Below are 2326 nucleotides of genomic sequence, written 5' to 3'. Positions count from 1 at the left end.
TGTTCAATCTATTCTGCGCTCGCCAGAGTGCGCGGCCGAGTGGCGCCGGCGCGTCACACACACACACTCGCACACACTCTCAGCCTGCTCCAAAAAGCTCTAGACATCATCAAGAAACAGAGCTGACAACTGCCCCCACCCCGCGCCAAAACACAGCACCAGCAGTGTATCTGTCACAATAAGCTCGGCAGTAACACGCACACACATGCACTTTCCCTCGCTTGGGGATCCGCGCAGAACGACAGGCGCGCGTGAGTCTCTGGAACACGGAGAGCCGCCGTGTCGCGTTTTTACGAGTCTCGCATCTCTTGAAGTCGCAGACAGCGTGTTTGCTGACTAATTAACAGTCTGGTACCGTCAGCATCAGTTCACAGTCATTGTAGAGGGTTGCAGTGTTTCTCACGCCGAGACTTTTGGACAAGAATCGGGCTCAGATTTCTGTCTCTCAGACCCCCCTTCTCCTCCTCCTCCTCCTTCCCTTCCCGTTTCCAGAAGCAGCACGCCAGGAGCTGCTGGCTCTCCCTGCTCTATTTCACCAATGACAGTGTTTGAAATGGCTGCATCATATTTTAGCGCTGTGTTAACACCAGCGCGCTTTTACGCACAGAGCAGAACAGAACAGGCGTTTCCACGCGGCCCTGCGGAGCATTTCACAGGGTTATTAGAGCATCATTCAATATTTTAATAGCTCATATTTCTCAGATCCTTCACACTCAGTCCAAGTTTTACAGATTTTATTGCTAAAACCATGGCATTTACACTGACATGTTCATTATTATTATTAATATTCTCTTAAATTCATTTTTAGAAGTTTTCAAGTAGAATTTCTGGTATATTCTATTCTCTTCTCTTTATCTATACATACTCACAACAGTTAAAACAATAAATAAAACGTACACATTTGTTTTTTTTGCTTACTAAAATACTATATGATTTTCAAAAGAAAGAAAAGGCCGAGTTCACGTGTGTATAATTTTCAGCCCAGCCTTTTTTTAAATCATCATTATTGATATTAATATTTGTACAAAACTTCTAGGCATCAACGTAGTGTTCTTCAGTCTCTATAAATAGAGTTCAGTGAGGAAAGTGAAGTTCTCTCGTGCGTCTTCGATCGCGATAATTTCATAAAAATAACCACGAGCTGCTCCTCGTGAGGATATATGGTCCTGATCCTTTAATAAAAATAGCTGCATTCTTCTTCTTCGACTTCTTCCTTTGACTTAAATATGTACATATATGTCATATATTTTGAATTAGAAAGCTATATATATATATATTTAAAAAAATAGATTCGCTATGTGGCGCCACACATCCCTGTCCGTGGGTAAACAGTGCAATCATTCATAATCGATAACCCCTCTCGCGCGCTGCTCAGCAGGAGCACTTGCACTCGGAGATGATCGGGTACTGCACCGGTATCCACGTGCAGTACTTCTGCCGCTGGAAGCCCTGGCAGTACCACCGCAGGAAGGTCTTGGTCACCGACTTGATGGGCTTGCAGGACATGCCCTCGGGAAAGGAGCACGAGCGCTCGCTGAAGCAGTTCCCCTCTCTGATGTAGCGCGGCCAGAAGCGCGCGCCCAGGTCCTTCCAAGTGTACAACACCGGGCAGTGCGTGTACATCCACAGCCACTGCAGGAACTTCCGCCGCGCCTTCTTGCCCACCTTGACGCGCCTGCCGTACGGCGTCTCCGTCATGTCCAGCCTCTTGAGCTCGGGGGGCATGGGCAGGCGCGGCAGGTCCGGCGGCGCGCTGGCGTTCGGCTGCGCGGGCAGGTGGATGGACATGAAGTTTGGGTCGAAGTGGCTGCCCAGCTTCTTGCGCAGCGTCCTCTCCGAGAGGTCCTGCTCTCGCGGGTCGTACTCCGGGTCGGGCTCCTCGATGAGATCCGGGACGGGCAGTTGTTCGCTGGGCGAGGGCCTCAGGCGCAGGTAGTGTTGGGCCGCGGTGCCGTGCGCGCACAGGAGCAGCAGTAGCAGCGGAAGCGCGCGGGTGATGCTGCCCATGACTCGTCTTCTGTCTGTCTACGGAGTGGAGTTGGCCCTCACTGCGCCCTCGTGCATAAATAGTCCGAGCGACAGCACGAGCGAGATCTTTTAATAGACGGCCGCGTGGCCCGGAATGACATGGGACATGGGCTGTTTTTTTTTTTCTCTTCTTCTTCTCAGGGACACTCGCTCAGGTGAGGCGTGCCAAGTGCGAAAGCTTCAAAAGCGTATCCTCATCGGACTTTCCTCTAGCGAAGCTGTTGGCGGGTCACCATGGCAACGGGATAGGATGGGATGGGACCGTTTCTGCAGCCTGCTCGGGTTTTGTTGCCGGGTG

The 2326-nt window shown here is 50.9% G+C and overlaps 1 protein-coding gene across 1 annotated transcript; it reads right to left on the bottom strand.

The window, feature by feature from the left end:
• Window positions 1-724: 724 nt before the first annotated feature.
• Window positions 725-2028, bottom strand: nog2 (noggin 2). Its single transcript, XM_079805712.1, has one exon. It carries the CDS (start codon window positions 2005-2007, stop codon window positions 1372-1374), a length of 636 nt encoding a protein of 211 aa, XP_079661838.1. The 5' UTR covers window positions 2008-2028; the 3' UTR covers window positions 725-1371.
• Between the last annotated feature and the right edge of the window lie 298 nt (window positions 2029-2326).

Source organism: Gobio gobio, assembly GCF_949357685.1.
Source record: "Gobio gobio genome assembly, chromosome: 23".
NCBI classification, from domain to species: Eukaryota; Metazoa; Chordata; class Actinopteri; order Cypriniformes; family Gobionidae; genus Gobio; species Gobio gobio.
Note: the sequence above shows the minus strand (reverse complement) of the source record. Positions and strands in the feature narration are given on the sequence as shown.

What these genes read in the sequence shown, in the direction of transcription:
- nog2 (XM_079805712.1), bottom strand. Translation starts at nt 2,007, where the DNA reads ATGGGCAGCATCACCCGCGCGCTTCCGCTGCTACTGCTGCTCCTGTGC.